Source organism: Rutilus rutilus (genome assembly GCF_951802725.1).
Source record: "Rutilus rutilus genome assembly, chromosome: 22".
NCBI classification, from domain to species: Eukaryota; Metazoa; Chordata; class Actinopteri; order Cypriniformes; family Leuciscidae; genus Rutilus; species Rutilus rutilus.
This window is the reverse complement of record NC_140227.1, coordinates 21,681,355-21,694,952: the sequence shown is the minus strand read 5'-3', so window position 1 is coordinate 21,694,952 and position 13,598 is coordinate 21,681,355. Positions and strand designations below refer to the sequence as shown.

Here is a 13,598-nt window from a genome sequence, read left to right as displayed (position 1 = left end):
GGGGGAGGGGACTGCAAATATAGTTCAGCGTCCCCCGATCAAACACACACGCTCAGATGTCCTTATATGGATAGTGCTTTTCAAATTTGTCTGCAAACTTTACAAACTAAACAGGAAACCGTTATCTGTCAATCAGGACGGACTTGAAACTTGCTCCATTTAAGTTGTAGATTAATATTGGGTCAGTTTACATACTGTTTACAGACATTAGATGTGGGAGAACGAACAGTGTTTGCTAATAAACAGCTAGCTATGCAGTTAACTGGAGTTTTACTAGTCCACCGCTGCTACTCAGACTGGAAGATCACTTCTATTTGATCAGGTTTAAGAAGGGTGCAAGGAGCACTTAACTCAAAGAGGCTTAAATTACAGCTGGACCTAAAGGCAAACATGCTGCTATAATGTGTGTGTCTGTGTCTCAGTGCTCAGGCGGCTGTCGGGTGGATGGCCAATGCCATATAATTATGTGTACATGAAGTGAGGGTGAGTTGTATTACAAAACTCATGTTAAGTGCCTTGGGATGGTCATTGAAATCATTCCGTACTATCTGGTAATTGTTGTTATTGTTTTGTAGCTGTATGGATTACAGAGTGGTTGTTACCTGGAAACACTAGTCTGTAGATTTCTGATTTCACATCAAAAAAGGGTTTAAAGATATTGTTCACTCAAAAAAGGAGAAAAAAAAAGTCATAATTTACTCACATGACATCCCAAACCTATGTGACTTTATTTTTTCTGTGGAAAATAAAAGGAGTATTATTGAAGACTGTCTTAGTTGCTCATTTTAATGTTATGAAAATGAATGGGGATCTGGGCTGTCAAGAATCAAAATGACAAATAAAAGTACTATAAAAGTATTTTTGCAAAATAATTGCATATATGTAAGTTGTAATGTGGCTTCAAAAGACATATAGATGGTCATATAGATATCTTTTGTTATTGTTTGGGTGCCCATATTCCCACTCACTTTCATTATATGTAAAATATTATATTATATTATATTATATTATTATAAAAAAAAAGTCGTATGGGTTTGGAATGAAATGGGGGTGATTAAATAAATACAAAAGTACTATATCCCTTTAAGAAGGATCAGAGAGTAACTATTGAGAAGGAAAGAAATGAATTCATTATCCATAGTGTAGATAACATGTAATTTCACACCAAAATCCATTGCAGAATAACACTGGGGATTTGTGTCACTGCAGACATATCTCAACAATGAGGTTTTTCCAGACAGACATAACTGAAATCATAGATTAAGCCATGCCGTGACCTCAGCCAGAAATTTAATTCACACTTTTACTGTAGATTCACAAGGTATTGCTTCTTAGGAATCAGCGGTGAGCTAACAGGAAAAATCAGCTCTTTTCCACATTCATCTGAATTTGTTCCTTGGATTAAAGATGAGAATGAAGTCAGACCTGGAATAGCACATTGGCTCTGTCCTCTGTCTTTCGAGTTCACAGGAAACTCAGCTGTCTGTCAGCCCAGACTGCAGGCCGAAAATAGCAATGAAAGAATAAACGACAGCTGGTAATGAAAAGGCATGAAAAAAACGAGTGGTGAATTGAGACTTCACAACAAATATATAGAATAAATAATAAAATAAAATAAAACAATTAATTATAACAAGTTTATTTGCATCATAGCGCCAGTAGGTGGTGGTTAGTGTCTATAAATGAGTCATTGAATCATTAGCATTAAACCGATTCCTTCAATACTGTACGCATGAGTGAGTCATTGAATTATTCATTCAACTGATTCGTTATAAACGATGATTCATCAACTTCTGTTGAGTGTTTTGCAGTGGTTCTGCTATGTCTTTATTTGGCGTAGCAAAAACAAAGACACTGACTATATTGCGTCTAAAATGTCATTTACTCTGTATTAACTTCTTGTTTATTGAACTGTATTGCACAATTGTGTCGCCTCTTTGTTACTCCAATAACTTCTCATGAAACATCCCTGTCGGTACTAGTTCTAACGTGACGTTGACACGTTTGAACGGCAGATCCTGAATCCGTGGCGAGAGAAAGTAGATCCATACACAAAGGGATAATCTTTGTTTTTTTCGTATACATGTTTATACTGCATATACTATCATCCAAAAGTTCGGGGGTCTGTAAGATCTTTTAATATTTTTGAAAGAGGACGCATTAAACTTGTTTGATAAAATATACAGAAGAAATTCATTGGTAATATTGTGAAATATTACATTTATAAGTAATTTTAAATTACTTTTATCTATTTCTATTATCCATTTGTATTTACTTTAAAAAGTAACTTATTCCTGTGAATTTTCAGCATCATTAGCCTACTCCTGTCTTCAGTGTCACATGATCCTTCAGAAATCATGCTGATTTGGTGCTCAGGAAACTTTTTTATTTATTTATTATTATTGAAGTTAAAGATTGTTGTTTAAAGGTATTGTTCACTCAAAAAAGGAGAAAAAAAAAGTCACAATTTACCCACATGACATCCCAAACCTATGTGACTTTATTTTTTCTGTGGAAAACAAAAGGAGTAATGTTGAAGAGTGTCTTAGTTGCTCCTTTTAATGTTATGAAAATGAATGGGGATCTGTATATTCTCTGTTTTGATGGATCTGTATTGTCATTGTTTGTATTTTCTTTAGCAGCTTGCTTCTTCAGTATTATTAATAGCCTATTGTCGTTTAGACCACAAATGCGATTTCATATAGCTGCAAATAGCTGAATATTCCTCAAATATATAGTAGAAATAGATGTTTTCCATGGTCATTGTGGTGTTTTAGCAGCAGTTCCCTGCAATAGAGTAACAGATAAGTAGACCTAGAAGCAAATGAATAAATTTGTCACGCTGTTTTCCTTGAAGCTTCACTCTGACAAGCAGGAAAGATTTTATTGCTCTCCAAGCCTTTTAGCATTAAAAGATTTGAGGACCTCAGTAATGAACTCTGTCAGGTGGCTCTAAAAGTCACAGTGACCTCCCGCTTCGTATAAGCTACAGAATAGTATAATGGGCTTTTGCCTGACTGACTTCAACTGCATTCATTTGTACATACAAAGTAGTAATTTATTATTTTAGTGATGTTTCGGTATTTCTGCATGTCTATCTCATTTGGAGACTGTATTTTCGGAGTGAGTCATGCGCTATTGAACACATGACTCCTCTGACTCATTAGATGTGTCCTGTCCTCACAGATGCTTTTATTTATTCCATGTTTGCCGAGACATTACCCAACTGGTCTGTGTGATCCGAAAGGACGTACTAGATCAGTATTTCTGATTCCTGCTTTGATTTTTTTCCCCTCATTGCTGCTTTGCACTTCAGAGCTGAAGATCTTTGACAAAGAGCACATGTACAACTTGAGGCTACTATAGAAGAACAGATGTTGATTCTGCTGTCTGGACCCCTTTGGTCCAATTTCAACCTGTTTTAGTCTTCCTTCAGGGAGTCTTAGTTCAGGAAGAGAGCAAGGAACAGGAAATAAGAGGGGCTCTCACTAGGGAACAGCTTTGAGCTTTTACTCTAATTAGAGAACATCCCTTCTCAACCGTTAGACACCAAACTCCAAGATGTCACCACCTGGAAGCTATTCGTGATGGCTTTTTCGACGAGACTCCTAAAACCACGCAAGTCCACATTGAGAGGTTATTTTCTCGGACCCCACGGACAGTCCAAACTGCACACTTTGCACACTCGGGCGAGTGATAGCATCTGGGCTTTGCCTGAGCGACGCCCATTGTTTAGGTAATGATGTCAGAAAGGAAATGCGTAAGCCAGGCCGCCCTCCTTATGTAAGTAGACGGGAGGAGGCAAAAGAGGGAAAAGATTATAGAGATGTTTTTCAAACTGTTAGCTATAAATACGGCTGCGTGTGTGTGTGTGTTTTTAGACCTCTTTTACTAGACAGCAGAGCCTTGTCTGTGAAAAAGGCGTCAGCTGGACAACGTTTTGACATTTTGGTGTACTTTAGAAAGTTTTAGGCGTTTATTCCTCAATGAGGCTTTTTACACTTGAAAGGAGAGTTCACCCAAAAAAAAAAAAAAAAGTTAATTTACTCATCTTCATGTCGTTCCAAACCTGTGTGACTTTCTTCTGTGGAACAGAAAAACAGATATTGTTTCTCAATGTTGTCCAATGTTGTTTTGGACACCATTGACTTTCATTATATGGACAAAAACTGATCTTGTGTTCCACAGAAGAAAAAAAAGTCATACCAGTTTGAAACGACATGAGGGAGAGCCTCATTTTGTATTGAATTTTTTTATCTATCACTCTAATGTATCAGAAATGATACGGTTCGGTTGTAAGTTTGAGAAGGATTCATCATGGGTGTGCAAACTGGCCGTTGACGGAGCAGCTTTATGGCTGCACTTCTCCAGTCCAGTCTGAAGTGTGTATGCAACACGTTATGAGCTCATATTACTGCAGCCGTTGAAACCTGAGAACGAGCGGAACTTCCTCCATCCAATCCATCCAGTTTTAGTCCATCCTGCGATCGTGCTATTTATAGACTCGCATCCTTTTGTCATTCCAGAGGGGCTTCCCAATCCCTTCATGGCTTTCCAGCCTGAGTTCTTTTGGCTCTGTTGTTCCAGACTCGGCGGGCCGGCCCGTTCCCTCCTCTTTGGGTCGGGCTGGTCGTTTATATTCCCGCCATCACGTAATTAGTTTTCCGGACTGTGGAATTCCCTCCCCTTCCCTGCACACCCCTCAGAGCACCCCTTCCACAAAGTCAGAGGAAAAAAGGAGAGAAGGAAAGAGCACGCGCAACGGAGAGGGTGAGGATTTAGAGGTCTTTAGTCGGACTGAGAGCGTGCCTCTTTTTCCTATGAGACGGATTTGCCTGGCGAGGAAATGGGCAGCCACAGGCCAAAGGGATGTTGATGTTTGTAGGGATCAGAAATCGACATGTGGTGTTTGCACTGCGCTTCAGACAGAAGCCAGTCTCTGCTGGAACTGGGGAGCTGGTAAGATTTCAGTGTGTGTGTGTGCGTGTGTTTCAGAACACATATAGAAGTACATATGAGAAATGTGTTTTAAGTGGGTCTCTACTGTGTTTGTTTGCATTGGGACGGGGTGTATCATTGTATCATGGTGTGTTTTTAAGTAGATTACAGATGTTTTATGTGACATTCAGGTCAGTGGTTCTTTGTTTCTTTTACCTGCTTTGAATTATGGGGGATCTTCCTCTATTGCGTAAACCTCTCCATTGTTGCTCTCAGCGCACTTCTGCTTCTAGTTGTGTGGTTGAGTGATGTTTTAGTTGATCTTGCACTGGATAGACACATTTATATCTTATGTCATTAGCCCGAAAATTGCTTTAATGTCATTTCTTTTCATGATGACCTCTATCCATCACTGACTGAAAATGCTGATTGTGTTAGTCAAAAAGTTACAAGAAGAATATCTTTTTGAGGTCTCTACTTCAGCCATTCTGTATGTTTTTTTTTTTTTTTTGCTAATGAATGAAGTATTTGTGTGAGTTGTTTGGCTTTATACTTGGCTCAGTCATGGAAAGGTGGCAGTAGCTAAAAAAAATCTTATTAATAACAACAAATCGAGATATGCGTATTTATATTAGTAGATCAGCCCCACTGAAATTCATGTAAGACCAGAATAAGCTTAGTGATATTAGTAAAGCAAGCTTTATTTGAACAATAAGTGCTTTATGCAAGATGCCGGAGCATTTCCCAGTCATCAACAGGGCTGCATTCATGCGACGTGCCACGCTTGTGAATGGAGCCTGATTGGTCCTCTAATGCTCTCAAACTTGGATTTAGTGTGGATTTGTGTGTAACCTGTGTTAACAGCACAACATAATGTTTTTTGCAAGCCTGGAAAAAATATTAAGCAAAAAGAGTTTAGTTTATAAAAGCATTTATTGTTTTAACTGTCTAATCTTCAACATATAGCATAGAGGAAAAGTCAGGTGTAAGGGTGGCAATAAAAACCTTCAGAGCTTGAAGATTCAGAACATGAAAAAGACTCCAAAAGCAGCACCCAAGAGTTCAAATGACACGTAGTTTAGGTAAGTGAAATGTAAATGAGCTTGTTATTTTACTTTGTTAGACTCAGCATCTGTACTTCAGCTTCACAGCAAATTAGATGAAGTACAAGGTTTAAGTTACATAAACTCAGCAGAAATGGCTGTCAAAAAATTGCCTTATTGCGGACTCTTATGATTGTTGGAGGGATGAAATGTAAAAAAAAATGCATTTAATTTAAGATGATTGAAACCAGTGGTGATTAGTTCCTCTTTGTATCGGCATACTGTAAGTCAATAGTTTCTTGGCTTTGAGTTTCAAACTAGAAATATAGCACTATAATCTAGAGGTCTTCTTTTGATAGACTCATTTAGGTGAACTCCAAAGGGGAAAGCAAGAGACGGTGCGTTTCATCTTCTGTCAGATCTTAACACCTCACCATCTTGTTAGCACTTGCGTTCTCTTACCCTTGTCAGAACCTCCCACATCTCTCTGAGCTGGACGTGACTGGAGCCCAAACTAGTCCAATAGAGGCGCCTCCTCTTGCTGCCTAATGAGACCCTCTGGAGAATAAAGAACTTCGCCAGCTGTCTTGAGTTACAGATTTAAGTATGACAGAGAGCCTCAGTTGTCTCCACACTTCACTTGGTTTGCTAAAATCAGCCATCTATAGTGTGTAAACTACATTTGAGCGTAATAAAATAGCATAGTTTTGTATGTATAACATAGTTTTTGGGATAGTTTAGCCAAAAATGAAAGTTTTAAGATAATTTACTCACCCTCATGTTGTTTAAAGCTGATTTCTTTAATGTATTATGTTAGTTGAACTATCCATTTAAATTCTGAAATGCTCATTGTTGCCCCTAGTGGCCTGTTTGTTTCATTACAAGAATGGAAGTAACATTTTGATAGACTTAAGCTAATCTGTGTTTGTTTTAACAATGAACCTATTTCTAATTAGTGTTTTGAACTGCAGCGTATAGATTTAAGAGCGCAGCCCTCGGCTCAATTAAAGCAGGCTTTTTTTTTTTTTCTCATTAAATTCAATTTGCTGCTGTGTTCACTGTCTTATAAAATAACATGAGGCAGAAAATTAAAATGAGAGCTAGATTGTCAGTCATTCAGCTTCATCCCTCCTTGTAGTTTAAACTTAGTGACTCGACCTTGAACATTTAGGCCATTGTGTGTGTGTGTTTTTATTTTTTTTCTCTAAGATGAATTAATGTCCTCCATTTCAGAAAGTTGTTCATTTTGCCCCACACCATCACTGTGATGATCTCAAAACACTTCCAAGTATTTATTTTCTGATATTTTTCATTGAATCTATTCTCAGACCTGTCATCTGGCATCCTCAAAGGATTTTATATCGCTTGTGTTTACAATAATTGCAACTTTTTCAGACACCGTCATCTATCACAGTTTAGGGGGAGTCAGACTTTGAAAATACCCTGGTTCTCCTCAGAGAGATGAGAAGGCAACCAAACAAAATGAAAATTGTATTTGCTGCCACCCTTCAAGGGACCCGCTGAGAGCTCTTTCAGGAGACATCAGGCGGCAGACACTGAAAGCCGCTCGAGCCGGGTGGCCTCAGTGCAAAGATGTGGGGAAATTAGCTGCCAACTTCATCATCTGAATTACCTTGCAGCGTGTTTTCATATAATGTACAATCATGTGTAACACAATGTCTTCATCTTCCTTTATTACCAAACACTGTGGGCAGGGCGGTTGTATTTAAGTGTGCATGTAGGAATACATGAAACAAGGCCATTGTATTAACCTTTATATCTATATATAACCTCTGACTTTACCCATCTTACCCCCTCATTAGCTGTGTCCTTCAGAGCGGCAGGTGGGCTTTATGTGTGTTCACTGACTCTGGGTGATGTCTGGAGGTCATGTCATTGGCTCTCAGAGACACCCCAATGTGCTCTGCATGATAATACAGGCAGTACTAGGGTTGAGAATTGAGAACCTTTTTCTACTAAATCTACAGCATTGAAAAGACAACACTATCGGGGTTGTCTTATTCTTGAAATGAATGACTGGTTGATATGGTTCTTTTCATTCAATCGGAAACATTCATGAACAAATGTCAGTTCTTTTCAGTGAATCAAACACATACAGCTTTAAACTGACTGTGAGACTTAAATAAGTGTTTATTTGATGTGTATCTCAAAATGCCACCTCAAAAAGGGCATTAAAAATAGTTGTAAATGTATATTTTTTTTCATTTATACAGTGTTATTTTATTGTTATTTACATATTATTATGATATTTTGAATGTTCTTCTTTTTTTTTTCTTTGCTTTTGTCATTTTTAATTTATGCTTTTGTCTTTTTTTTTCTTGCTTTTTAAATACTTTTTTTTGCTTTAATTGATATTTATTTCAGTTTTAGTTTTATAAATATTAGTATGTCAACCCGAAGTATTTTATTTCAGTTACTGTCCAAGGGAACATTTCTAATGTTTTTTATATTTTATTTCCACTTATTTCAATTAACGGAAACCATTTTTAATATTTTTAGTTTTAATTAACAATAACAACAATAAAAAAAATCTCAGAACTTGACAATGAAATTGTACTTCTTTTTCCCCAAATATTAACCAGTAAATATAATTACTGTGGCATGCTTTGTGCCGTATGGAGCGAATAAAGGAGACATTCATTTAGCCGCCTTGTTGTCCCTATGCACTGTAATCGATTCTACAGCCATGACCTGTGACTCTGAGGAAACATGTTTATGTCTGGTTTTTGTGGCGACCTCCCCTTTGACTCTGTAGTTCAGAGCATTTTTTAGAGAAGCAGCAGGTGAATACAGACGTGTCAAAAGGTGTGAGAACAGTCTATCTCTCTCGGGCATATCCTCTGTATGTCATTTGACGATCACAGCACTAGCTCCAGGGGTTGTTTAAGGGGTCTCATCGGCTCAATAGAGCTTGCCGCCTGAGGATATTACTTGTTGAAGTCAAATTACACCAAGCTCTCGTATTGTCTTATCCAAGATTGGAAACGCCTACAAATGCTTCGACTTCTATACCCACACCTTGGTCGCTTTCCCCTATACAAGATGAACAAATTCAATCAATCTGACTTTGTCAGTGTTCTCATCTCTGTAATACTAAGTGCTCTACTGCACACTAATTCATTTAATTAAAAGAAGAGCACTTAATCTAAAAAGTTAATCTACTGGCACTTAGCTGATGCAAGAAAGTGTGTTGATGAGAGGCAGTATTCGTGCAAAACAAACATGTACTGAAATAATTCAGATTTAGCTTTGAGATCTTTGCCTCAAAGTAGTGACAGCTGACCAAGTAGGATGTCTTCTTGGAACAATATTACAATTAAATAGAATTAAGCAAATAAGCAACTAGTTAATAGTGAGAATGGGGCACTAAACTAAAGTGTTACCCAGATATGTATATAGCTGATATCTATCAATATATTATGTATTCCTATATTACTATTATCTGTCATCTCTTTCACTGGTATAACTGATATTTCTAATCAAATAACCCTTGTTATACTTTGACCTTTCCAAGCAATCACATTAGAGGTGGCGTGAAGTGTCTGGTTGAAGTGTGTGATTGTTTACGAATGTGTCACAGTTCTCCTTTTACTCATTGCCTTGAGCAATAAAAGTTATTTGCCACAGAAGGTATTCCTCTGCTAAGGTTTTGACAGGTAGGAATTATGCTGTTGATTCTCTGCTCTGCGTCCCGGAGTGTGTTGTTTGGTGTGTAAGCATGATGTATGTGAACGCTGACACTATACTGCTTGAATGTTTTATCTTAGTATGCAGTACTAGAGAAATGTAGGCGCTAAAACACATGCTATAGAGGCTGTACGTTATAATAGTTTGAAACTCACAGATTACACCAAAGCACAAAGGTAAATACTAACCTAATCAATTTAAGGAAGCTTCCTGAACGTCCAATATAAGTTTTATTTGCAGAAAGTATTTGTAATCATTGCTCTTTACTTATCTTGACAGAGGTGCATCATACCACAACGTGTTGCTATAAACATAGTCGTTTGCTTTTATACCTCCACACTAGTTATAAAGTTCAGCTCGTGACCTCACGTGTAAGCTTGTGGGAGTGGATAATGGGATATACAATGAACTTTGATTTGTGTCTACTGTATAAAGCGGTTAGTGCTGGCCTGTTGAATTTTGTCTGAATCTTCATATTTCTTCATAGTTATGAATCTGAATGTGCAGTCTGTATTGAATGTGTTGCCATAACAGACCATATACTGTGAAATAATGACAAGAAACATCTTTCCATTTCATACAACAGAACAGTACAATTCACAAACAAATGACTCTGAGTCGGTTCTTTTTAGTAAATCAAAAACATACTACGCAACTAGTGTAGTCTGATTCTCGAAAAACTGACTCATTGAATCATAATGAGAATTGAATCAAAATCCGAATCCCTGCTGGTATGCCTCATTCATTCGACAGTATGAACTGTTTATGCTCCTTTTTTGTCTATTCTAACCCACAATACTTACAATTTCTTTCTTTTTCCCTGTACAGTGTGGAAGGTGAGGCTCCGGGCGGTGAGGCGGGCCCCTCTCTAGAGAACAGCGGGGGTTACTTACGAGGGCCGGTGAGCCGCAGTGCCATCATCAGTGGCGAGCACTTTGACGGCCCACCACTGTACGCTCACGAGGTACGGCAGCGCCCCCGGCGACCCAAACTCCAGCATTCCCAGTCGATCCTACGCAAGCAGGCAGAGGAGGAGGCCATCAAACGTTCCCGATCACTGTCTGAAAGCTATGAGCTCTCCACCGACCTCCAAGACAAACAGGTAGAGTTCTTCAGGATCTTTAACTGGAAGGCTACCAAGAAACCATAAATTCTCCACCAACTATTTGTATTCACATTGCGATGAGCCGTTATGGTGCAGAGGGAGTGTGATTGAGGTTCAGTGGCTTCATATTATATTTGATGTACTTCCCCTCAAAGGACTGTGTAAATAAATCTACTTTATTGTAGTTGGTTGAACATAAATTCCTTGCTTGTGCTGACTGCATGTCTTTCATATGAAGTCATTTAATACACCCAAAGGCTGATATGAGATCAATGAGAGCTTTTTTGGATTTGGGAGATGAGAATCATAACTCAATGCATGCTGGGAGAGTGATTCTTATTCAGAGTGGTACTATCCAGAGGCGTGCTGCCCACCGTCTCTGTGTGAGGTCCCACAGAGCTGAGAAATCTGATTAGTTCTGCCCATTCTTCAGGCTAAAAAGGTCTTGGGCTGGCTTTAGCATGGGAGTAGGTTATAACTGATTGCTTAGGTACCATGCTAAAGGCGTTCTTCAGTCCTCAATGCCTTTATAAGGGGATGAAATGGTGAGTTTTATCCATCCTACCTGGCAAAATACCCAAGCTTTATTAGTTAATACCATGTGTGGCTTTTGTTTGTCTTTTTTTATTTATGTTGCTTACCATTTTGGGCTTGAGGTTTGGTCAAGTTATGTTGTGTCATGGGAGGGAGGACAAAATGCTATTTAAGTCCCATCAACAACAAAATTCTGTAAGACTAAAGAAGGAGGGACATTTGTGCATGTGAGTTTGCTACTATCACTAAAAGTGGTGCATAATATTTGTGTGTTTCCACAGGTGGAGATGCTGGAGCGCAAGTATGGAGGGCGTTTTATAACCCGACATGCTGCACGCACGATCCAGACTGCCTTCCGCCAATATCAGATGAATAAGAACTTTGAGCGCCTCAGGAGTTCTATGTCGGAGAACCGCATGTCCAGACGCATAGTTTTATCCAATATGAGAATGCAGTTTTCGTTTGAAGGACCTGAAAAAGTCCATAGTTCCTATTTTGAGGGGAAGCAGGTGTCTCTTACCGACGATGGTTCTAAACTAGGAGCCTTGGTGCAATCGGAGCGCGGGGAAATGGTCCCCGCCAACATAAAGTCGCCTGTGGTCCAGAGCGATTTCACGGATGCCATTACTGAGCTGGAGGACGTTTTCTCTCGACAAGTGAAGTCTTTGGCAGAGTCGATAGATGATGCTCTGAACTGTCGCAGCCTACATGGAGACGAGGGACAGCCAGAGTCAACCAGAGGTCATCCAGACATTGAGAAAGAGGTTACCTACCAGGTCAAGCCTTCCCACAGCAGTGACCACCGTAAGCGAGATGAGATGACAGCATCCTACAGTGATGTGACACTTTATATAGATGAGGAAGATCTGTCCCCTCCTCTTCCTTTAACACAATCAGTTGAAAGACCTTCTAGCACGGAGTCAGATCTTCGTCTACGTTCATTGAACTCCTCGCAGGACTACTGGTCTCTAGCTCATAAAGATGAAAAGGGTGACACGGACACTAGCTGCCGCAGCACCCCGTCTCTGGAGTGTCAAGAGCAGAGATTGAGAATAGACCACCTACCCCTGCTAACAATCGAACCTCCCAGCGATAGCTCAGTTGAGCTGAGTGACCGCTCTGACCGAAGCTCCCTCAAAAGACAGAACGCTTACGATCGGGGCATCGCCAGCCAGCAGGGCAGCCCAAAACACATCCCCTCTCACGCGCTCCCACCACGGGGACCTGCTAGAGATGACGAGGCTCCTCGGCATCGGCCGCGGCAGCTGGAAAGCCACCTGGCAATCAATGGCACCGGCAACCGGCAGAGCAAATCAGAGTCCGACTTCTCAGACGGCGATAATGACAGCATCAACAGCACTTCCAATTCCAACGATACCATCAACTGCAGTTCAGAGTCCTCATCCAGGGATAGTCTTCGAGAGCAGACTCTCAGCAAGCAGACGTATCATAAGGAGACACGCAACAGTTGGGACTCCCCGGCGTTCAGCAATGATATCATCCGCAAGAGGCACTACCGCATTGGCCTGAACCTTTTCAACAAGTAGGTGAAGTATGAATGCATGCGTTTGGTAGTAGAAAGCTAGTTGGGAAAAGATTATATTGGTGGAGTGCAGAGATGGCAGTTTCCTCTCTTTGCGTAAAACATCCAAATCCACTCCGGGCTTTTCATTTTTTGCTATAAGCTAACTTCGCACTCAGTTACTGTAAAGGCGCAGTCACATTAGCAAAACTTTGGCTAAATTTTGCAGACAAATTAGGTCCATTGTTAATAGTGTAGAGAAACAGCATGAAGCTCAGCGTACTAACAGGATCGCTTCTAAACCAAGAAGCTTCATATTACTAAATGCAGCGAATTTGTGTGTTTAAAGTTCAACAGACTTAAATCCGTTGTGAAATCTGTGTCGGGAACTTTTTACCTCACATGCCCCTCATGCAAAATTCCAGATTGTGTGGATTCCTATTGAGCATACTGCATTTCTCCTGCATTGTGACCACACCTTAACTAATTTCCATACAGTTACAAGAGCAATACATTAGTATAAAAACATTTTGTATACCCTTCACATTTAAAGGTAGGGTAGGCAATTTCGGAGAGGCTAGCAATAGCAAGCTAGATGGCATGGCGTGAACGCAGCATAAGCTCATTGTTGTGGTTCAGGAGGAACTGTAACAAACTGCTGTTTGTTTGCGGCACTCGGTTGACTGTCTGTCTACAACTGTGCATAGCATTACGGAGCGCGCTGATGACGTGTGATGTCTGTGCGAGC

The 13,598-nt window shown here is 39.7% G+C and overlaps 1 protein-coding gene across 16 annotated transcripts in view; it reads left to right on the top strand.

Annotated features, from left to right (window-relative positions):
- The window catches only part of iqsec1b (IQ motif and Sec7 domain ArfGEF 1b), a 176,471-nt gene that overhangs the window by 149,454 nt on the left and 13,419 nt on the right, over positions 1–13,598 (top strand). For 14 of the 16 annotated variants that reach the window (XM_084395316.1, XM_084395302.1, XM_084395310.1 and 11 more), the window contains 2 exons: positions 10,518–10,791; positions 11,610–12,871. In XM_084395316.1, the coding sequence (XP_084251442.1) occupies positions 10,518–10,791; positions 11,610–12,871 (1,536 nt within the window). Of the gene's footprint in view, positions 1–4,726; positions 4,960–10,517; positions 10,792–11,609; positions 12,872–13,598 lie in introns of those variants that run through there. The other 2 variants (XM_084395306.1, XM_084395312.1) reach the window with 1 other exon arrangement.